Source organism: Maniola hyperantus, chromosome 1 (genome assembly GCF_902806685.2).
Source record: "Maniola hyperantus chromosome 1, iAphHyp1.2, whole genome shotgun sequence".
NCBI lineage: Eukaryota > Metazoa > Arthropoda > Insecta > Lepidoptera > Nymphalidae > Maniola > Maniola hyperantus.
The window spans coordinates 16,814,937-16,839,519 of NC_048536.1; the positions used below are offsets into that span (position 1 = coordinate 16,814,937).

Consider the following 24,583-nt stretch of genomic DNA (forward strand, 5'->3'; position numbering starts at 1 on the left):
GTGAAATTTAATTTAATTTAATCCGATTTCACACATCACAAATTCGACTTAGAACAAAGACTATGAGATGACATAGCAAATCATGGCATCAAGCGCAAAGTCGCAACTCAAAACCTTTAATTTAGTTTTTTTAACATTAATTTAGTTTTTTTAACATAATATTTATTAATTTTACAGTAGAACGTTTACCTACTGTTTACTTTTTAACCATACCTACAGACATACTGAATGGAATCTTTACCTACTTAAATTTTTATCCCCTTTGTAACTCTGATATCTGTACGGAATTTGCATGCAGTGTTTACTTTTAAATGATTTAACATAGTTGTGCATGATAGAAAAACCTATGTATTTATTATAGTTAGTAAGTTTTATGTTAAAATCGCTAGTAAACCATTCAATAAAAATAAAAATAAAAAAAATAAAGTCGCAACTCACAACCACACGAGTAGCTAAGTAGCCATGATCAAATTGAGCGAGAATATAAAAATCGGTCAAGGGCAAGTCAGACTCGCACACGAAAGGTTCCGACCATCGGACAAGAAATATCTAACAGCTTTTAAGTTTTTAGGGCTCCGTACCTCAAAAGGAAAAACGGAACCTTTATAGGATCACTTTGTTGTCTGTCTGTCTGTCTGTCTGTTGGTCTGTCTGTCAAGAAACCTACAGGGTACTTCCCGTTGACCTAGAATCATGAAATTTGGCAGGTAGGTAGATCTTATATCTGACATTTGGGGGAAAATCTGAAAACCGTGAATTTAGGGTTAGATCACACAAAAAAAATTAAATTGTGGTCATGAACTAATAATTAGTATTTTCAACTTTCGAAGTGAGTGACTATATCAAATGGGGTATGAAAGGTCTTCACCTGTACATTCTAAAACAGATTTTTATTTATTTTTATGCATCATAGTTTTTGAATTATCGTGCAAAATGTTGAAAAAATACGACTGTAGTACGGAACCCTCATTGCGCGAGCCTGACTCGCACTTGGCCGGTTTTTTTAATTTTCATGGCGGCTGTATTGAAATTTCTTATTGTTGTTACATCGGCGATAGAAATACACATTCTGAGAAAATTTCAACTCTAGGCTTAGCTTAGTACCTAACAGGGTCCCTGTCCGTCCGACGAGAGTTGGCATGGCACCATCCGGGTACGGAACCCTAACAACACACCTCAGTCGGGCACAAAGTCGCAAGTAACTAAGTAACCATGGTTAAATTGATCGTTTAGATTATAATAAGCAATCGATTAGCGACGCTACTTGCGAATTATCCTCTTTTGAATCGCCGGATATGACTACCCTTTTGGTTTTTACTTGGTGTGCGAAAAAATTTGCGTTAATTCGATTAATTCGTCATTTTTGTGTGTAAACTTCGGTACCAACATAACTTCAATGTCATCCTGCCCTCAGTGGCGTGCAGCTCATAGAGGCATAAAAGTACTGCTTACCCAAGAAATAGTAACCCTAGTTGAAATAGCTTAATGCTCAATATAAGTAGGTACCTTCCTAACTACTGCTTACCCTGGCTTTGAACCCTGTGCACGCCACTGCCTGCCCTGCACCTGCAATTATCTAATGTTGACAAAATAGCGTCTTGGACGAATGACGTTTTTTGTATAGCGGCAGTTTCATCATCATCATCATCATGATCAACCCATCGCCGGCTCACTACAGAGCACGGGTCTCCTCTCAGATTGAGAAGGGTTTTGGCCATAGTCTACCACGCTGGCCAAGTGCGGATTGGCAGACTTCACACACCTTTGAGAACAATATGGAGAACTCTCAGGCATGCAGGTTTCCTCACGATGTTTTCCTTCACCGTTAAAGCAAGTGATATTTTAATTACTTAAAAACGCACATAACTCCGAAAAGTTAGAGGTTCGTGCCCGGGATTGAACCCCCGACCTCCGATTGGAAGGCGGACGTCCTAACCACTAGGCTACCACAGCTTACTTAGCGACAGTCTATCGGGCTAGAATTCATTATTAAAGAGAAAAATTAAGAAAAATCAAAAATTTTTATTTATTTTTAAAACAATTCTTTAGGTTAGGTTACAGCCAAGAACATGACGCAGGGATTTTTGCAATATCATATAGTACGGATTCACCCCCACACCCCCACAGCCCACTTGTGCACAGGGTCGTACCTAACAAACCATGGATAAAGTGATTGATTAGCAACACTACTTACTTGCGAATTACTAACGTTTTTTAGGGTTCCGTACCTCAAAAAGGAAAAGGAACTTACGATCACTTATAGGGTTGTCAAGAAAACCTATAGGGTAGGTACTTCCCGTTTACCTAGAATCATGAAATTTGGCAGGTAGGTAGGTCTAATAGCACAAATAATGGAACAAATCCGAAAACTATTAATTTGTGGTTACAAGAACTTTTGCATCTTATTTATTTGTTGCTGATTTTTATATTTATTTCATTTTTAGTCCTATAACTATTTAGGGAAAGCCCATGAGAAATTACATAATAGCTGAAGCGACTAAAAAAATAAGAGTCACTTCCTAGCTAACGACATATGCACCCTCCATCCTCGACGTCTCGCGAGCGACTGTCATGTAAATGACGTCACGTGACCGGAAGTTGATCGGCGCGGGGTGGGGCTTCCGGCGGCGCACGCGATTGGTCACTTCCGTTCAGTTACAAACTACTAGTATTAGTATAATATGCTAATCGTGATGAGGCGATTTATTGGATTATGGTGAATTAGGGAAGGAATTTGACTTTATATGGACGATTCTTCTTTCAGAGTTTTAATGGAAAATAAGCTTAATAAAGCATCACACTAATATTATGAAGGCAAAAGTTTGTAAGTGTGCGTGCGTGCGCGTGCGCGTGTGCGTGTGTGTGTGTGTGTGTGTGTGTGTGTGTGTGTGTGTGTGTGTGTGTGTGTGTGTGTGTGTGTGTGAGTGTGGGTGTATGTTTGTTACTCTTTTGGAATGAATATATAGGTACCCTGTTTTAACAATGTGGTAGGTACCTACTTCGAGTTGACCTAGAATCATAGGCAGGTAGGCAGGTGGCAATTTGGAAACTTCTAATTTCTAATTTGCCTTTGGTCTGGTCTGGTGGGAGGGTACGGCCGTGGCTAGTTACCACCTTACCAGGCAGTAACTATTTTGATGACCAGAAACAAGCCAAGTCTCTAAGGTTAGTCGTAAGGTTTATTTAAGGCATTTGACCTAAGAAGGGCGCGTTCTATGAATTAGGTAGGAGGATAAATGTTTTCAAGTATAGTAGGTATGAACAATTTCAGTTCCAGCGGAGTATGAATTGCTCATTATGATGCCGAACCCAGAATTTATCGTTGCATTGCGTGTTGTATGTAATAAAATAATGTTAGTCCACGTTTTTGTGCCTTGTAGGTAGAAATAATTCACGCGCTTCGGCTAACATCTCATGCGTAGTAAAACGTGTATTTATGATTTTTTCGAAAACTATAGTATCAGCTACTTACTTATATCTGGGTAGGTACAGTACGCGGCCGAAAGTAATGTACATCGGCCTTTAGAATGTCATTTCGGCTTTGTAAAGCGTTGTCTCTGTCACTCATACCTATATGGCGTACTGTAATTATCCGTAGGTAAAGCAAGTTCACTGTGGCCACGCAACCACGGCTTGTGAAAAAAAACCGCCCAAGTGCGAGTCAGGCTCGCGCATCGAGGGTTCCGTATTAGGTACATTCGTATTTTTTCGACATTTTGCACGATAATTCAAAAACTATGATGCATAAAAATAAATAAAAATCTGTTTTAGAATGCACAGGTGAAGCCCTTTTATATGATACCCCACTTTATATACCTAATTACCTTACTTCGAAATGGAAAATACTAATTTTTAGTTCATGACCACAATTTAATTTTTTTTGTGTGATGTAACCACAAATTCACGGTTTTCAGATATAAGACCTACCTACCTGCCAAATTTCATGATTCTAAGTCAACGGGAATTACCCTTCAGGTTTCTTGACAAAGCGACAGACAGACAGACAACAAAGTGATCCTATAACGGTTTTTCCTTTTGAGGTACGTAACCCTAAAAATCGAAAGCATTGTTCATAAATATGGTTTACATACTTTTGTTTTTCCGATTCAACACCAATTGTTCAAATTTTAATACGTCCACATACGCAACTGTTTAATAGCTGCCTATTTACAAAACTGAATCGATTGAACAATAAGGCTGTATCAATAATGAACAGATATCAATTGAAAATAGGTACATTGACGGATTTATGTGAATTGCCTCATTCTTTGTAATACATATTTTCGCTCATTATTCAAAGACAATGGGCGAATGAAAAACATAAGTGTGGCCTTTATATTATGTTAATTTATTATTAACTAGCTTATGCTCGCGACTTCGTACGCGTGGACTACACAAATTTCAAATCCCTATTTCACCCCCTTAGAGGTTGAATTTTCAAAAATCCTTTCTTAGCGGATGCCTACGTCGTAATAGCTATCTACCTACATGCCAAATTTCAGCCCGATCCGTCCAGTAGTTTGAGCTGTGCTTTGATAGATCAGTCAGTCAGTCAGTCAGTCAGTCACCTTTTCCTTTTATATATTTAGATATCTATTTGTTTTTCGTTGAATGGAAATACTTAATAGCATAGGTATGCATAGGTATGCATAATCATTTAATATGTTTCACTCAATATGTTTTTCACTACCTTGGATTTATATTACCTATATTATGTAATTTACCTACTCTATATCAGTACCCTTATTATAAATGCGAAAGTGTGTTTGTTTGTTGGTTTGTCCTTCAATCACGTCGCAACGGAGCAACGAATTGACGTGATTTTTTGCATGGGTATAGTCAGAAACCATAGCCTACTGGAGAGTGACATAGGCTACTTTTTATCCCGGAAAATCAAAGAATTCCCACGGGATATTAAAAAAAACTAAATCCACACGTCTGAAGTCGCAGCCGTCAGCTAGTATTTTATATTTTAAAGCTGTTAGAAATGAAGACAACCAAACACCTACTTAACTATCGTCTATCGTGCCCTTATTTGGACATTAACATTTATTTTTATTTTATTTTATTTAACAGGAAAACTTACAGCTAATATGAAAAAATGAATAGGTAAAAACAAAAGAAGATTAAAGCTAATGACAAGTTTTCACAGATAGAATAAACATAAGAATAACAAAAAAAAAAACTCGACTGGGGGAGAGAAAATTCAGGGAAAAGTAATAAAATTATTACTTTATGTCTGAGAGTTCTCCATAATGTTCTCTAAGGTGTGTGAAGTCTACCAATCCGCACTTGGCCAGCGTGGTAGACTATGGCCAAATTCCTTCTCACTCTGAGAGGAGACCCGTGCCTGATGACCTCATTTAGTCATGCTATCATTGACTTATACCTATGTATATTACACCTGACCCGTACCGCCTAACAGTCGATTCTTTTTCAGGCAACTTTTTAAATTTTTCTCTCCGTAAGAACCATCCTCGTACTTCAAGGAATATTATAAAAAAAGAATTAGCGAAACACGGTTCAGCTGTTCTCGAGATTTGCGATCAGCAACACATTCAGCGATTAATTTTGATATCGATGCCTGTTATATGATTTATACTCATTGTACAATATTGTGAGTTGAGTTCAAAGAATGTGTCGCAACAAACAGAGCGACACGCATTGTGTGTTCAGCTAAGCAACTAATATATCTACCTACTATCACGATAACAGCAGCGAACTACTTACCTATTATATTATGTTCACAATATAAATCGAAACGAAGCGTAAAGCCTTTATTGAAAAGTGAATCTTGATAATTATAACCAGTAATCGGTAAGTATCTTACAAATCCAACAACTGACAATCGAAGAGTGTAATTTCTTACCTATTTTGAATAAAACATTTGACTTTGACTTTGACTCAGTCAGTCAACTTCTTCTTTTATATGTTACTAGATGATGCCCGCGACTTCGTCCGCGTGGATTTACTTAGGTTTTCCAAAAATCCCGCGGGAACTCTTTTCTTTTCCGAGATAAAAAGTAGTTCTTCCCGGGATGTAAGCTAACTATATACCAAATTTCATCAAAATCGGTTAAACTGTTGGGCCGTTAAAAGCTAGCAGACAGACAGACATACACACTTTCGCATTTATAACAGATATAAGTATGGATATAATATAGATATATGTACGCTATCTCAACTAAGCTGATATTTTTGCGCTGCTTCTAGGTTGTGTTAGAAATATCAAATGTTAAAAATCAATGCAAGCTCTCTAAGTAGTACTTAAAGGGTCACTACACACGCGGCGGGCACGTGCTGACAAGCGGGGTCGCGACACACTTCAACCCCGCCCACCGCCAATCAAGGAGGGTAGTTTGACCAAAATTGACGGTTTTCACCGCCATCCATCCGCGCTAATATTATGCAATTCTGATTAAATAGATTTGTAAAGAAATCTAGGTTATTACGAAAATATAGAGCAAGTTTAATTTGATACAGTGAGCATAGCTCTCTCCATCGCCCGCTCAGTGTTTCTGAGCTTTCATGAGGCCCTAACTATGAGCATGTCTCAGATCCTTATCTCGCCACTAGCATGTAGCAATAGGCACTATTCGACTAGTTTAGACTTCAGACATTGAATTCGGTATAGACAGCAACTACTTAACGGCCGGTTCACAGTTCACACATGTCTCCGTTTTACTGTTCCGTTTTATCGTGTACGTTTTTTTTTCGTCGATGGCGTATGTAGTTGTATGAGCGACTTCACATATGGCACAGTATTCTGTATACAGTAAAAAATATCGTTCCGTAAAAAAAATTACATTCCGTTTTGTCATCGAATACTGGACGGACGGAACGGAAATATATGGCTACATAGAATTTTAACGGATAGATACTGTGTGTTTTACTGCGTGTTTTACTGCGTGTTTTACTGTGTGGTATACTGCGAGTTTTCTGTTCACACATCGCATCCAGTAATGACGGATCCGTTGAACGTTATACGGTGCCTATGTGTGAACAGAGCATAAATTTATGACGTATCCGTTAAAAACGTACCAGTAAAACGGACTCCCATGTGTGAACGGGCCGTAACAGAATTTTTCTGAGTTATGTGCGTTTTAAGTAATAATTAAATATCACTTGCTTTAACGGTGAAGGAAAACATCGTAAATGTTCTCAAAGGTGTGTGAAGTCTACCAATCCGCACATGGCCAGTGTGGTAGACTATGGTCAAACCTTTCTCACTCTGAGAGGAGAGCCGTGCTCTGCAGTGAACCAGCGATGAGATGGAAGTTGCATTAAAAGTGTGGAATCCATTAAAAAAGTTGAAATAATTATTGTTTTTAGCGTTCCGTACCTCAAAATAAAAATAAAAACCCTTCTAGGATTACTTCGGTATGTCTGTCAGCTGTCATGTCTGTCAATTCGGTGGAATCAAAACCTATAAGGTAAGTACTTCTCATTGACTTAGAATCATGAAATTTGGCATTTGGTAGCAATGTCTTACAGCTTACTTAATAGCATAAATAGGTAAAGGAAAAATCTGAAAACCATGAATTTGTGGTTAGCTATACTTACTTAGCACGACAAAATATTTAAAAAGTGAATTTCTTGTACGATGGTACGGAACCCTTCGTGTGCAAGTCCGACTCGCACTTCACCGGCTTTTTTTAAATAGCTTAGGCAAAACCAACATCGAATCCAAAAGCTAATAAATGTCTGCCTCAAAACAAATGAGTTTTTACACCACGAGGCGTTATGATTTAGTCCCTGCGGTATAAACGTGGGCGGGGCCGGCACGTGTGTGCGACCCTTAACTAAGGGCTGCGACACACTAAGCAATGGCTTTTAGCTTAATTGCTGCCGCGAATTTATGGTGGAACTAAGAGAGGGGCGGACGGGACTGTTATATGGTTTTATGGGGTTTAATAGTTTTAGTTGTTTTAAGGGAATTTGTTACAGAATTAAGGTGATATCGCATCAATCTTCCCAAAGAGTCACACTAAGAGTAGGTAAGTGTGACTCGTAGGGAACTCTAATAAATAATAAAAATCCAGCCAAGTACGAGTCAGACTCGCGCAACGAGGGTTCCGTACTACAGTCGTATTTTTTCGACATTTGCACGATAAATCAAAAAACTATTATGCATAATAATAAATAAACATCTGTTTTAGAATTTTCAGGTAAAGCCCTTCCATATGATATACCCCACTTGGTATAATTATCTTACATTGAAAGTGGAAAATACTAATTATTTGTTCATGAAAACATTTTCATTTTTTTTGTGATGTAACCAAGAATTCACGGTCTTCGGATTCATTCCTTTACTTGTGCCATTAGACCTACCTACCTACCAAATTTCATGATTCAACGGGAAGTGCACTATAGGTTCTCGTGACAGACACGACGGAACCAACTCCAATAGCCACTACTGTACTGCACGCACAATAAACGGAAACCTTTAAGAAATGTCATTCTAAGTGATGTTCATCACTTTCGATTTAAATTTGAAAACAGTATTGCAGCCGTTCGAATGATTAGGCACCGATGTAATGCCCACCCAAGCCCACACAGAATCCTCGACCGCAATACATCCCTTTCAAAATTCAATAACATCCCTTTAAAAAGCGGCATCTTTCAATAAACATAATCGCGGATAACCCCGCGAGGAGCGAAATTTGACGCACCCCAAACTAAGGGTTAGTTCGATTGTCGCCTCCGTTTTGACAGTGAAAACTGTCAACTGTCAAAAGCAGTCTACGAGGTTTAAACTATACACGTTCCATTTTCGAACGCTTTTCATATTTGGGTCCTTTGTGTGAGAGGGTAAGTACTCGAACAATCTTTTAGATGCAAGCCCTCTTTGTCATTCGAGCATTTAGGGGTTAAATGCAGTCTTTGAGAAAATTGGAAAGAGTTTTTTGTTGTATATCAAACTTTTATTCTTACTTTTAAACATCAAAGCCTTGACATTACATAATATTTGGGATTAGGAGTATCTTAAATTATTATAATGACCATAATTTTCGTATAAGATTCGTCGAAATAATCAAAAAAAATCAAAAAACCGTCTAGGTACCAATATACTTACCTAGTTCTTTAAAACAAGAGTGAATAGGCATTTTCTAGGTAAACGCGTTCCATTTTAGGCCACATCATCACTTTCCATCAGGCGTGACTGTGGTCAAGCGTGTGCCTATGATGAATAAAAAACCGGGCAAGTTCGAGTCAGGCTCGCCCACCGAGGGCTCCGTACTGCAGTCGTATTTTGTCGACATTTTGCACGATAAATCAAAAACTATTATGCATAAAAATAAATAAAAATCTGTTTTCAAATGTACAGGTAAAGCCCTTTCATATGACACCCCACTTGGTATACCTAGCTATCTTACTTTGAAAATTGAAAAACTAATTATGTGTTCATGAACACATTCTTAGGGTTCCGTACCTCAAAAGGAAAAACGGAACCCTTATAGGATCACTTTGTTGTCTGTCTGTCTGCCTGCCTGTCTGTCTGTCTGTCTGTCTGTCTGTCTGTCTGTCTGTCTGTCCGTCTGTCTGTCAAGAAACCTACAGGGTACTTTCCGTGGACCTAGAATCATGAAATTTGGCAGGTAGGTACATCTTATAGCTGACATTTGGGGAAAAATCTGAAAACCGTGAATTTATTTACCGGGTTAGATCACACAAAAAAAAAAAAATTTTGGTCATGAACTAATAATTAGTATTTTCAGCTTTCGAAGTGAGTGACTATATCAAGTGGGGTATCATATGAAAGGTCTTCACCTGTACATTTATAACAGATTTTTATTTATTTTTAAGCATCATAGTTTTTGAATTATCGTGCAAAATGTCTAAAAAATACGACTGTATTACGGAACCCTCGTCACGCGAGCCTGACGCGCACTTGGCCGGTTTTTTGTGATGTAACCACAAATTTACGGATTTCGGATTTATACCTTTACTTGTGTTATAAGACCTGCCTACCTACCAAATTTCATGATTCTAGGTCAACGGGATAGGGTGCCTGCGATAGGTTAAAAAAATTAAGCCTTGTAAGCTATTACCTACGTGGTTTAATATTTTACACCTGTATTACCTGTTATCTCCTAAAGCCACCATAACCTAAACTTTATGGTTGCTGATCGTCCCTACCTGTGTTGGGGAAAATACCTACGCAGATAAACTTTCAGCTATCATAAAATAACGAAGGTCTGGCTCGCGCTGGCTCTTGGTCCGTAGCCAAAGCAATGCAATGTTACAATGTTGCGTTTAAGTTTAGTGGTTCAAAAATTTCTTTTTATCTCATAGCATGGTAGGCAGTGGCGTGCAGGTCATAGAGGCATAAATGCACTGCTTACCCCAGTTGTAATAGCTCAATGCATATTTTTCACGATGACCTGCCAGTAAACAGGTTTCTACGTAACTAATGCCTACCCTGGCTTCAAACACTTTGCACGCCACTGATGGTAGGCAATGTCTTTTCGCCTCTAAAAAGTGTTGCATTATCTAACTGTCATCATTATCTATGGCAAGATAGCGCGTCTGATCTCTTTTGCGTTATCACTTACCATCAGGCGTGATTGTGGTTCAACTAGTCAACAATAGAAAACTAAACGCTCGTTTACCTTTCTAAGATGTTGAACTTAACCTTTGTGAAGTCAAATCTGATTTTCTTTAACGCAAACACCGACGTACATACCAATCGATTAGAAATTTCCAATGTTATAAACAAACCTTGACATTTGAGTGGGTTTTCTTCCCAATATATTTACTTTGATGTCGTACGCATAGGTACGCTTAGTATGAGATTTTACGTCTCACCGAACGTTGATAAAATTCGAGCGTCGAAATACAAAAAGTTAGAGTAAAACGAACCTAAAGATCGACGAAGTAAAAAAGTCAGTACCTACCACCGATTTTAGTTTCACAAATGTTTCTGCTTGGAGCGCTGGCTGTATAGGCAATTTAGGCGGCGCAAAACCGTGGCGTGTGGAAGTCCTTAGAAGAGACTAATTATTTGAACGTCAAAACACTTCAGACAAAACACGTCACAAAACACATAATTATGTCCAGCAGTGGACGTCTATCGGTTTATGATGCTGATAGATTGAGGTCCATTTTACTTTAATGCTGAAGTGTTAACGTTCAAATAATTGTATCGACGTTGGTGAGATGTAAAATCTCATACTAAGCACAAATCCGCTTTGTAATAGGTAAGTACCGCCATAACTGTAAGCATTATTGGACTTTTCTAAATGAACAGGGCGTAGATATCACGAGCCTATTAGTGAAATACAAGAGATCTAACCAAAAGAAATACATCTTTTATACCAATAATAATAATAAGGTTTGGTACAATAGGTATAACAATAGGTATTTTTAGGGTTCCGTACCTCAAAAGGAAAAAAAGATCCTTCATAGGATCACTTCGTTGTATATCTGTCGCGTCTGTCAAGAAACCTATAGAGTAGGTACCTACTTCCCGTTGGCCTAGAATCATGAAATTGGCGGGTAGGTAGTTTCGGATTTTTAGACAAAAATCTGGAAACCGTAAAGTGGTTGTACCACAAAAAAAAAAAAAATGTGTTCATAAACAAATAATTAGTAATTACAAAATATTTCAAAGTAAGATTAGTAAACCAAGTGGGGTATCATATGAAAGGGCTTTACCTGTACATTCTAAAACAGATTTTTATTTATTTTTATGTAGGTATATCTACCTAATAATATTTGATTTATCGTGCAAAATGTCGAAAAAATACGACTATAGTACGGAACCCTCGTTACGGAACCCCCGGCACTTGGCCGGTTTTTTAGGGTTCCGTACCTTAAAAAGAAAAACGGAACCCTCATAGGATCACTTTGTCGTCTGTCTGTCTGTCAGTCTGTCTATCTGTCTGTCTGTCTGTCTGTCTGTTTGTTTGTCTGTCTGTCTGTCTGTCTGTTTGTCCGTCTGTCAAGAAACCTACAGGGTACTTCCCGTTGACCTAGAATCATGAAATTTGGCAGGTAGGTAGATCTTATAGCTGACATTTGGGGAAAAATCTGAAAACCGTGAATTAAGGGTTAGATCACACAAAAAAATTTAAATTGTGGTCATAAACTAATAATTAGTATTTTCAACTTTCGAAGTGAGATAACTATATCAAGTGGGGTATCATATGAAAGGTCTTCACCAGTACATTCTAAAACAGATTTTTATTTATTTTTATGTATCAAAGTTTTTGAATTATCGTGCAAAATGTCGAAAAAATACGACTGTAGTACGGAACCCTCATTGCGCGAGCCTGACTCGCACTTGGCCGGTTTTTTTTATACATCGTCACCAATTCATAGTTTAGGAGTCACGGAAAAAAGTCGTGACCGCGGAGAGCTTTTTGTTGGGGCGAGTGACCGCAATGCTTTCTATAAATGGTTACTGTAATAGAATAGAAGTACTTGGAATACTTATGTTTCCGTTAAATACTAAATAATGAACATTGACATCAATAGTAGGTACTTTAAAAAGATGTGTTTTTAAGTTATCATTACCCGTAGTACAAGATTTTACGCAGTGGCGGATTTGCCCTAAGGCCCAGTAGGCCCGGGCCTAGGGCGGATAGATATGAGAAAGGGGCGGCTGGTATTCACGATATCCTGGGGCCTAGGGCGGCCAAGACTGAAAATCCGCCACTCATTTTACGTCTCACCAAACCAAACCAAATTCGAGAGTCGAAATACTTCCGCGTTACAGTAAACTGGAAGTAACTTAAATGCCTTGTTTTAAAGCTCAAGTTTGTCTACACTTCTACAGCCAGCGCTCCAAGCGGAAACATTGCGAAATTAAAATCAGTGGCATTGAATATTTGACTTCAATTCAAGGCTGTTTAGGTCCATTTTACTGTAACGCGGAAGTATTTCGACTCTCGAATTTGGTTTCGTTTGGTGAGACGTAAAATCTTGTACTACGGGTACTGTAGTGTTTGTATCCTCGATTTACTTATAAATTTTTCCAAATCTTTGTTTCACGGTAAAGGGTTATACCCATCTTTCTTTTATCGATTTTGGCAAGTTTCCGTTTTGTGTGTGCAGTAGGTACAGTAGTGACTTTTGGAGTTGGTTCCGTACCTCAAAAGGAAAAACGGAACCCTTTTAAGTAGGATCACTTTGTTGTCTGGGTGTCTGTCTGTCTGTCAAGAAATCTGTAGGAAACTTCACACCCCTTTGAGAAGATTATGAAAAGCTTTTAGGCATGCAGGTTTTCTCACGATGTTTTCCTTCACCGTTAGATCAAGTGTTAAGGTCTGTACGCACCCGAGCTGCACTGCACTTCACCTCGCGGCACAGAGCGTCAAAATATTATTCCTATCATTTTGTATGGCGCAAATCACACTAGAGCGGCGCAGCGCGTCGCGGCATGATAGACATCAAAATAAATAACGTAGTTTTAATTTTTGGCACATGATGTGTTCCTTATGCTCTTAGAAGTATATCCTCAAAAGTCGCAACCCCTATAGGATGTCTGTTTCCCCCTTCCCCTCTTCACTGTCGCTCATCTTGCTACGTTGTTGCTCGTAGGTACGCCAACGGCTAGGTCTAGAAGTGACGCGCAAGTGACGCGAGCTGCCGCTTACTGCAGTTGTAGTGCGATAGGTACCGACGAGCGGCCTGAAGTGACGCGCCCAGATCAGGTGCGAACAGACCTTTAGGTACTTATTTGGTAAAAGTTGCCTTTGCCACTTACCAGCTCTCAAAGCGTCCATAGGCACACTGGGGTACGGTATCGAGTAGGGGTACCCCTCCTTCCTCAGGGTCTTGGGTTTCCGCCGCGGCCGGTACTTGTAGTCCGGGTGCTCCTTCATGTGCATCGCCCGGAGCCTTTTGGCTTCGTCGATGAACGGCCTCTTCTCGTCTTCCGTCAGGAGTTTCCATTCTGCACCTGTGGTATTACGTAATGGTTAATGAAGAGCCTCAATAGCTCAACCGGTAAAGGAGTGGAGTCTGAAAACCGAAAGGTCGCCGGTTCAAACCACGCCCGTGGCACTATTGTCGTACAAATCCTAGCACAAGCCTGACGCTTAGTTGGAGAGGAAAGGGGAATATTAGTCATTTAACGTGGCTAATTATTCTTTTAAAAATAAAATAAAATAAATGAATAAGCCGGTCACGAAACCAAAAGATGCCTTTTTTGCCTAGTTGATATAGTGGATATAGCCCCCTACAGTCACAGGGAGCCGCTGGATTCAGGCGGGCGCAAGACCGTGGCGTGTGGAAGTCCCTACAAGAGACCTATGTCCAGCAGTGGACGTCTATCGGTTGGTAATGATGATGATGATAAGTATACTTACTAGGTAGGTAGAGAGACAAAATGAGATTTTCGTGGCAATGAGCTACGTCATGTATAAAGTTCATACCTCAAACGAAAATTGTTCCAGTTATGTAAGATTTATTAATTGACTTTCTATTATATATAATATCTCTCAACGGCTATTAGACGCACGTATTTAGTCGACGTTAGTTCGCGAGGATCGCGCAGTAAGTACCGCGACGCGTGTGCGAACTGACTCCCTTGACAAAGGACCCTGGAAAGGTTCGAAACTAGTCGGGCTAACGTCGACTAAACACGTGAGTATAGTATAGCCGTTGAGAGATAATCTAAATATATAAAAGGAAAAGGTGACTGACTGACTGACTGATCTATCAACGCACATCTCAGACTACTGGACGGATCGGGCTGAAATTTGGCATGCAGATAGCTATTATGACGTAGGCATCCGCTAAGAAAGGATTTTTGAAAATTCAACCCCTAAGGGGGGTGTAATAGGGCTTTGAAATTTGTGTAGTCCACGCGGACGAAGTTGCGAGCATAAGCTAGTTACTTTCTAAGTTGCAGACAGACGACAGTGAAAAATAAAGCTAGTTTCACAAAACAAGGTTTTGGATATGAATAGTTAAAACAAACCATCCGTCCCACTAATATGACACACGGACAAAAAGAGAAAAGTAATTTGCTCTAACCATCCTTCATTGCATAGACAATGCCTTTGATCGATACAATATATAATCGAAAGCACGAACGACCTGTCTCCCAACCCGATTCAAAGAGACCAACCAACCCTTTGTCTCCCCCCATTTATAGGAGGCTGTATTCATCGCATCGATACCGTGGAGGGGCGCCACCGGCCATTCAAACAGACAAGACAATCCTGATTCAGCGGAGTATAAAAGCGAAAACAATGTCGCCAACATAGAAAGGAACAATCCGGTCGCAGGACCATCTCTTCTCCCGTTCCCTCGCACCCGAATTTCCCCGTGGGGAAACGGGACGGGCACAACAATGGCGGAAAGCGCCGCCTAATGACGAATTTGCGCTTTTCATTCCGCTACAGAAGTTTTTCCCGGTTCCTTATTATTGTCGATACTTCGGGGAGCGTACTGTTGCCTTTTGTAGCGAAGATAAGGATCGTGTACTCGCTTTCTATTATTATATGTTACGTCAAACGGACTCGTGGCCGAAGATATGAAAACTTTGTAATTTCCTTCTCAGAACATGAATCTTCAAAATGGTTTGTCGTTCTTTGCAGAGATTACAATGATGCTGTGTTCGAAAATGGTTATTCAACAAAGCCATATTCTTCGTGGCTAAATTAAAGCACGATTTTTCTGAAAAGATTATTTACCTAGATAGATATAAGTAGGTAGAAGTGTCCAAGATATTTGTACGGTTTTGCAAAGATGTGAATGCGTGAACATGCGTTGCATAGAAAAGAAACCAGTAAGTAGACTTGTTTTCGCAAGATGACGATGTGCCTAACTTGAGCGATTATAACCCGATTATATATATATATATATCTTTTTTTTTGCTACCTACCTTTGATTTTTATTGCTCTTATGTCATACATAAACATATCTACAAACTGTTCGAATTTATAATATGCAAGTTGTGTACCAGTTTCATTCAAAACCTTGCTTGTTTATGGAAAAAGGTTTTGAATGAAACTGGTACACAACTTGCAAATTATAAATTAACAGTAGGTAACACTGTACAGTAGGGAAAACAGTAGGTATATCTAATAGAGAAACGAGTTAAACCCTCAAAATGGCTAGACATGGTACTTATCTTATAAAAGTTGGGGGCATACATACAACAAAAGACATACATATCGATATGGCAATCGGGATAGGGACGCCCAACATACCCGCACATCCCAGTGCGGAATATCGCGGGTGACGTGCGGGTGTGTGGGTGGTCCCCCCCTCCCCCTCTACGACTCAACTCATACCCCGATTGTCATGTCGACCTGTCGCGAACCACGAATACATGATATAAATCCCGCAAATTGCTATTGCGCTGGAACCATGTCTCATTAACATCGAAATGACGTTTTGACGTCATTTGACGTATATTTAAGTAAAAATATACCATCAGCTCGAAACTTCAGTCTAGTGCTGACGTTATTAGGTATACAATACTACGGATATCTATACTTACGTCGTTATAGCTATTAGCTAGCTATCTGCATGTGACCGATCCCTCCAGTAGTTTGAGCTGTGCATTGATAGATCACCTTTTATAAGTAGATAAGTAGGTGGTATATATTTTTTTTTTCCTTGGAGGAGGAAAACCCTCATAGATTGCACTGTGCATGCCCGACTCCACTGCAGATGTTGCGCAGTGGCCTACGGACTAAAAAACCTCCTCCACTCTTCGTTAACTCCGCTCGCGGCTTCCCGGAATCGCACGAAGTATTAACTTCAGGAAGGCAGCTGTTTTTTCAGGGCGTGGGTCTTTGCGTGGTATATTTAAGAAGGTTCTAATTACGATTAAGTATTAAATGAATTGTTGTCCTATACCACCTACAGTTTAACCAGCTGTACATACAAAACAACTTGACCCATTTGACTCAACAAAATGGCGACTCACATTCCCAGTCGGGCGGAATATAAATTTTAATTTAATTAACAATCACCCCGGCACGTGCGTCGAGTGTTGCCACTCTACAATAATTATTTCCTACATCCCGCCCCGAGGAGAAACAATGGCAACATTGAATAACGATCGCATGCAGAAACAATGTAGGTAGGAAATGTGTTAGGTAGGTATCCTATCTACCTATCTACCTAAGTACCTACGTCTACCTAAGGCGGTAGGCTCACAAACGAAGTGGCATAACTGCCTTTCTATGCTTAATTTATATCTGTCACATTTCAAACCTCTTTTACCCCCTTGTGAATTAAATTTTCAAAAATCCTTTCTTAGCGGATGCCCAGTCATAATAGCTACTTACTCGTATCTGCATGCCAAATTTCAGCCCGATCCGTCCAATAGTTTGAGCTGTGCGTTGATACATCAGTCAGTCAGTCACCTTTTCCTTCTATATATTTAGATAGGTAAGGGCAAAAGGCGTTATTGATCTCCATAGTTCGGCGCACTAACTTTACCATCTCAACTTACACTTGAGATCTATAGAGCGCACTTTGACTTTGCTCAGACTTAAGATTGAGTTAAAACAAGACAGATTTATGTTAAAGATACCTATACTTAGCTCTGTCTCGTTTTAACTCGTCTTAAGTCTAAGCTAAGTCAGATCTCTATAGATCTCACCCTAAGATCTGAAATCAGAACTCTAAGTAGTTGGACTGACTGACACGACACGTCTTCTCATCTGTGAAGATGTTATTTTTCTAAAAAAAAAACCAGTCAAGTGCGAGTCAGGCTCGCGCACCGAGGGTTTCGTATTACAGTCGTAATTTCCGACATTTTGCACGATAAATCAATCATAAAAATAAATAAAAATCTGTTTTAGAATGTTCAGGTAAAGCCATCTTACATGATACACCACTTGGTATACTTAGTAATATTACTTTGAAAGTTATTTGTTCATGAACACATTTTAATTTTTTTCGTCATGTAACCACAAATTCACGGTTTTCGGATTTTCCTCTTACGTGTGCTGTAAGACCTACCTACCAAATTTCATGATTCTATGTCAACGGAAAGTACTCTTTAGGTTTCTTGTTAGACAGACAGACAACAAAGTGATCGTATAAGGGTTCCGTTTTTTCTTTTGAGGTACGGTACCCTAAAAAAATTATAGACTAGGTATAATTTTTTTAGGGGTTGCTGCAATCAGACCTGCTGGCAACAAATTTTGCTGGTTTGGTTTGGTTTTGGTGTGTTTGGCTGGTTTTGATGATGCAACGTAAGATAGAGCGCACTTGGCTAGAAGATGCCTATTCACTCTTGACTTTAAGGTACCTACCCGTATTCAAATTGGAGGTAAAACTGATGCTGGAAGGGGGTACTATACCTAGGTATCCTAGCGGTTCGAAATTCGAATTAAAAACGAAGCTACACTCAGAACTGTTGTTCGTCTTGAAAAAATCTCAATAAACAAAAATCAACATGTGAGTTCATGGTTGTCAGTCTTCATTTTAGGACGTATTCAAGCGAAAGCGTTACTAACAATAAAATAACATCGCATTATATCAACACTTAACCGTGATTAGAAAGTTAAGTACCTCAAGTACCTACCTAGTACCTACCTACCTACCGGTCAAACGAGGTATGTTAACAAAATATAACGGTTTAGTTAGGTCCCAAAAATATGATCACTAATTGAAGAGGAACAAGAACCTAAATAATGTAATTTGGTTTGACATGATTTTAATTCGACCTAAAAATTCTCAACAGTGCAAAAGGTAATAAATACTACCTACCTATACTTTAACGTAATCAATATACATATTATATGTCTATAGCTTTATATATATATATATATATATATATATATATATATATATATATATATATATAGAGAGAGAGAGAGAGCCAGCGCGTGCCCGACCTTCGTTTTTTATGTAAACGAAAGCTCAACGGCTTGCAAAGCTGAAGTGACAATGGGCAGTGACCATAGTTTGAAAACCAATAGACGTTGGGGTCCCAAGGTGCTGGAATGTCAACCTCGTACCGGAAAGCACAGCGTTGGAAGACCCCTTAGACAGATCACATCAAACAAGTCGCAGGAAACCGCTGGATTCAGGCGGCACATGATCGTGGCGCATGGAAGTCCCTACACGAGACCTACCTATGTCCAGCAGAGACGTCTATCGGTGTACGACCATGAGTATGATGATATAACAACAAACTGAACAACAGATCTAAAGAGTGACACGATATATTACGTAGCGAGTACACAAGCAATACAGACAACACAGTGCATATGCCATCAGCGAATCTGGGTGAACAGCGCGTTTTACATTAGGTACGTATCGACGACAATCGTAAAAACAAAAACTCGAGACAAAATACAACAGTAGGTACACGTAACAGACTCTGGCTTGTCACAGTCAAAATACCTTGAAGAGATAGGTATTAGTTTACTAATGTAATGTAGTGGTAATGTATTCTAACAAATTAAATAAAGATCTAAAGTGTGACACGAATATGTAGCTATAGGGACAAAACATCGTGTACATGACATCAGCGAATCTGGGAGAACAGCGCGTTTTACATTACGTACCTTTGTCGACGACAATCGTAAAAACAAAAACGCGAGACAAAAAACAACAGCGCATGTAACACACTCTCGTTCGTCACAATGCCGAGTGCGACAAAGGAGTTTCCTCTCTGCGTTGTATTAAAACGGCCATTGTGCTCGGAATCGGACGAAAATGCTCTTCATTACGCTGAAAGCTTGTGTGCCGTGCGACAATGGGAGGGGGGGCGGTAGGGGGAGGCAACAAAGACGAAGGAGCCCACCCTTTCGTCCGGAAAATTGAAATGGTAAGACGTTATTTAGGTCATGATTTTATTAAATCTTAATAGATTTTTTTTGGTGTCTTCGAGGGGCGACTGAATGGTTTGCATTAGTAATGACGGTCGTGTAAATTTGAATTCGACTATTTTGGATGTAATAGGTATTTCATGGCTGTTTTATAGAGACAGTTTCAGGATTAGAAATTGGTGTAAAAAACCGGTTGAATGCGAGTCGGACTCGCACGCAAAGGGTTCCGTATCGTACTTACAAGATATTTTAACATTTATGAACAACATGGCAAGTTAATGATAACACTTTCATCTATAATAATAATATGTGTGTGACATAAATTAGTTTTTTCATGAACACATTTTTTTTGTGATGCAACCACATAGGTATTCATGGTTTTCGGATTTTTCTTTACTTGCTATAAGACCTAACGTACCCAACAAATTTCATGATTCTAGGTCAACGGGAAGTACCCTATAGGCTTTCTTGACAGACACATGGACAGATTATATACAACAAAGTGATCATACCTATAACCTAAGGAACCCTCCTTTTTCCTTTTGAGGTACGGAACCCTAAAAAACAGATTTTGCTGCAGTTTAAGGAAAATAATCGAGTCAAGTAGGTACCATTACTTACCTACTTGTGCTTTAAGACATGGCTACTTATTTTTCATTATTTTAGGTAAACGGGAACCTACTTACACGACAAACACGACAGACACGACAGACACGACAGGCGGACGGATAGACAACGAAGTGATCCTACAAGGGTTCCTTTTTCTTTGGAGTTACGGAACCTTAAAAAGCCTTTGAGTAATTTAAATGCTTAAGAGAGTTTTAAAAGATAGTTTCAATTTAACTGAACGGAAAAACAAAGGAAAAGGCGATCGTCTCGTTCCCGGCACTACGCGCTCTACTTCTCGGCTTCGCTTGAAAGAAATTGGATATTTAACGAACGATTACCTTCAACTTGAATATAAAACCAGCCAAGTGCGATTCAGGCTCGCGCAACGAGGGTTCCGTACTATAGTCGTATTTTTTCGACACTTTGCACGATATTATTTTCAAAAACTATGATGCATAAAAATAAATAAAAATATCTTTTAGAATGCACAGGTGATGATCTTTCATATGATACCCCACTTGATATAGTTATCTTACTTAGAAAATACTAATTATTAGTTTATGACAACAATTTTTTTTGTGTGACGTAACAACAAATTCACGGTTTTCAGATTTTTCCCCGAATGTCTGCTATGATACCTACTTCCCTGCAAAATTTCATGATTCTAGGTCAACGGGAAGTACTTACCCTATAGGTTTCTTGACAGACCGACATACAGTGACAGACAACAAAGGGTACCGTTTTTCTTTTTGAGGTACGGAACCCTAAAACTCTAAATTACGCAAATTAAAATTGCGAAATGCTCTTCACTGAGATGAGATTCACTTAAGGGCTAAGTGAATAAAACGTAACAAACAACAAAGAGTCGAATAACTCAAATTCACTTCATAAAGCAATTGAAAAGCTGAAAATAAAAAGGTAATTTAAATCCACGGCATGAATAGATAAGTACCTACAAAACTTGAAGATTGTTTGCTTTGTGGGCAAAATGGTAATTTTTTTAAATACTCTTCTTTAGAAGAGGTTCACTAGAAATAGAAAGATTTTCAATTCAAATAAACGTTTACAAGTAAGTACTTTTGAATCGTCAAATGCATCTATCTACTGCAGCACTTCGATAGCGGGACACCTGCATCAATCATCATTAATTGCAATTGTTGTGATTGGCTGAATACTTGGTATTCTTGTTGCAACAATGCATTGTAGGCAATAGTGAGCAAGCTTCTACGTAGCTGTCATTCTACCCCCTGCCCCTGGTTCGGATTTGGCATGCCCACTGAAAGGGGTAAGTGAATAAAATGTAACAACCAACAAAGAGTCGACTAACTCAAATTCGCTTCATAAAGCAACTGAAAAGCTGAAAATAAAAAGGTAATTTAAATCCATGGCAGACACCAAAACGATGGCCGTACATATGTACTTACAAGTCAGTTCATAACTTGAAGGTTGTTTGGTAATGGTAAATAAAAAATTTTTAATGCCCTTCTTTAGAGATTCACTAGAAATAGAAAGATTTTTCAAATTCAAATATACCGTTACAAGTACTTTTGCATCTACTGGATTTGGATTTAGAATGTCCACTGAAAGGGATAAGTGAATAAAATGTAACAATCAACAAAGAGTCGACTAACTCAAATTCACTTTATAATGCAGCTGAAAAGCTGAAAATAAAAAGGTAATTTAAATCCATGGCAGACACATAAAAGATGGCACGTAGGTACATACGAGTAATAGAGAGAGAGCCAGCGCTTCCCAGATCTTCGTTATTTTATAAAAGTTGAAAGTTTATCTGCGTATTGTCCCCAGCACAGGGAGGAACGACCAGCGACTATGAATCATATGGATCATAGTGGCTTTGGCAGATAACAGGTAATAAAGGTGTAAAAACTGCTAAAAGTCTAATTTTCTTCGGAATAGTATTAGAAATCACGTCATGCATTGCCAGACAGTAAGCATTGTGGTAACCCCCTGGTAAATGACTGATCTATCAACGCACAGCTCAAACTACTGGACGGATCGGGCTGAAATTTGGCATGCAGATAGATATTATGACGTACACATCCGCTAAGAAAGGATTTTAAAAATTCAATCCCTAAGGGGGTGAAATAGGGGTTTTAAATTTGTGTAGTCCACGCGGAAGAACTCGCGAGCATGAGCTAGTTCTTTTATATATTTAGAGGAAGGTCTGGCACGCGCTGGCTCTTAGTCCATAAGTACATAACTTGAAGGTAGGGAGTGGAGGCTTATCACGCCGACGCAGGCTGTCAGGGGCACGCTACAAAAATACAGTTGTTTCCTTGTTGTTGCTGAAAGGGGCGGTTGTGTGGCCTTGTTTAATTACTACAGCCCATTGTACTACGCTACGTTGGATGAATGTTGGGCGAATGCAACAATATGGCGTTTTTGTCTTTTTTAGTTGCAAAATATTTTCAGCGTCAGTGAACTTTTGAGTCAATATGGTCAAAAATGGCACATTTAAAAATGAACTTAGAAGATATTTTGAACAGTTTTCCAACCTTAAGGTTCGTACGCACCTGAGCGGCGCGGCGCGGCGCTTCAGCGAGCTGCACGTCGCGGCACAGAGCGTCAAAATATCATTTCTATCATTTTGTATGGCGCATATCGCACTAGAGCGGCGCTGCACAGCGCTTCACCGCGCGTTGCCGCGCGGCACGGCTGGAGAGAATATTTTGAAGCGCAGCGAAGCGACGCGCAGTGCAGTGACGCTAGAGCGACATACCCAGCGGCGCGGCACGGCGCTTCGGGCTCGTACGCGAACGGGTATAAAAGTGACGCGCAAGTGACGCGAGGTGCCGCGTACTGAAGTTGTAGTGCGGTAGGCACCGTCGAGCGGCCTGAGGTGACGCCTTCTGCAGTCGGACTGAAGCGCCGCGCCGCGCCGCTCAGGTGCGGACGAACCTTTAGACCGGGACATTTTTTAAGCCATCAATGAAAATAAATTACTAGGCGATGATCGAAATGGCAATCGGGGAGGGAACGCCCCGACACTGGAGCATCCTCAGATGTAGACCTTACAATGCACAATTGCAAAGCAACTTTGTTCTTCCTTTCTTTCTTCCTTCTGTCTATCATCATCATCATCATCAACCGATAGACGTCCACTGCTGGACATAGGTCTCTTGTAGGGACTTCCACACGCCACGGTCTTGCGGCTCCCTGCGACTCGTCTGATGTCATCCGTCCACCTAGTGGGGGGTCTTCCAACACTGTGTGAGGTCGCCATTCCAGCAGCTTGAGACCCCAACGTCTATCGATTTTACGAACTATGTGCCCTGCCCATTGCCACTTCAGCTTCGTAATCCGTTGAGCTATGTCGGTTACTCTAGTGCCCCTACGGATCTTCTCATTTCTGATTTGATCTCGTAGAGAAACTCCTGTCGATACTGATCTGAGAATGTAATCACCTAAATTGAACTGTTCAAGCATTAGCAAAAAGCAACAACATACCATTTAATTTATACGATTCCAATCAGCTAAGGGTAGTTGAGGGTAGATATCACGTTTTCAACCAACTGGCTGTCATAGATATTACTGTACAAAGCGTGTACAAGCTCAACAATGGCTCACATTGTTGGGTACCTGTCGATAATCAAGAGCGGGTGTATTGCGTAGGGCTCATTGTTTATTGGCATTAATAAATCGACGCACAAAACGCGTTTTGTTTACGAAACCCAATCGAAATGTCGCCCGACAAATGTCGATGCGCTTCACAAAGGTATAGAACTACAATGCTGGCGTATCTTTTTACCAGAGCAGCTCTCGTGACATACGACGGGAAAGTTTCCCCAACTTTTTGCAAAGGTCGTGCTTGGGTTCACTTTACTCGTTTTGGTCATTCATCTTATCGAACGTGATTTTAATCTGATGTTGCAACCAGTAAAACATTGTAATAATCATTTTATCCATTGTAATATTTAGGTAGATGTTTTTACTGTTTTGCCTGTACCTAGTGGGTAACTATTACAGCTCTAAATTTCATCAAGGTACTCGTTCTCTCAGACCTTTATTTCCTTTACAATGTTCTCTAAAATGCCGGATATTGTGAAATCATGGTGTGCTTTTATGTCAGCACTGCATATACATTTTTCTTCTTATTTTGCTTTACCGTTGAGTCTGGAAGCATGAAAGTATAGGAGTTCCTTTTTGACGTAGGCAAGCACTAAGGATTTTTTTTTGAAAATCCATGTTCAAAGATCCAC

General features: G+C 39.6%; 1 protein-coding gene across 1 annotated transcript in view; it reads right to left on the reverse strand.

Moving 5' to 3' along the window:
* Positions 1-24,583, reverse strand: part of LOC117982649 (transcription factor Sox-21-like) — an 82,413-nt gene that overhangs the window by 30,825 nt on the left and 27,005 nt on the right. Inside the window, exon 3 of the mRNA XM_034969029.2 lies at positions 13,712-13,906. Within this exon, the coding sequence (XP_034824920.1) occupies positions 13,712-13,906 (195 nt within the window). The remainder of the gene's footprint in view (positions 1-13,711; positions 13,907-24,583) is intronic.